Below are 527 nucleotides of genomic sequence, written 5' to 3'. Positions count from 1 at the left end.
TTAGATAGTGTACTGCCACCTGTTGGTCAAAGAAGAACAGCACTTTGATGCACGTCCACTATAATTTGAGAAGCCGCACGGCCGAATGCGCGCGCACTTCGCGTGCGTTCCGAAGCGTGACTATAACTCACCCTTTACTCTATATGAGAACGCCTGATGTTATGGTTGCCGTGGTTACCGTAAAAGCCTCAACAAGTGTTTCATCCTCAGGTCACTTCCGTCCCGAGTTCATCCGCCCGCCGCCACCTCTCCACGTGTGCGAGGACGAGCTGGCCTGGCTGAACCCCACCGAGCCGGACCACAGCATTCAGTGGGACCGCTCTATGTGTGTGAAGAACAGCACCGGCATGGAGATCAAACGCATCATGTCCAAGGCCTTCAAGAGCCCACTGTCCGCCCAGCAGCAGTCTCAGGTGGGTCGCTGCCTCGCCACGTCACATGACAGCATTATTTCATTCAGACAGCAGCTGAGAGGACACACCCCTGAGTTTGAGTTCCTGTGTGTGTGTGTGTGTGTGTGTGTGTGT

At 54.6% G+C, this 527-nt stretch overlaps 1 protein-coding gene across 1 annotated transcript; it reads left to right on the top strand.

The window, feature by feature from the left end:
- Positions 1 to 210: 210 nt before the first annotated feature.
- On the top strand, positions 211 to 505 carry LOC106512742 (CCR4-NOT transcription complex subunit 11; the record flags this gene model as incomplete). The annotated part of the gene is given in 1 exon segment (XM_014001292.1): positions 211 to 505. A coding segment is annotated over 1 exon segment (295 nt), but the record flags the coding sequence as incomplete, so codon positions are not given.
- Positions 506 to 527: the final 22 nt, after the last annotated feature.

This window comes from Austrofundulus limnaeus, unplaced genomic scaffold, assembly GCF_001266775.1.
Source record: "Austrofundulus limnaeus strain Quisiro unplaced genomic scaffold, Austrofundulus_limnaeus-1.0 Scaffold11496, whole genome shotgun sequence".
NCBI lineage: Eukaryota > Metazoa > Chordata > Actinopteri > Cyprinodontiformes > Rivulidae > Austrofundulus > Austrofundulus limnaeus.
This window is presented reverse-complemented; position numbering and strand designations above follow the sequence as displayed.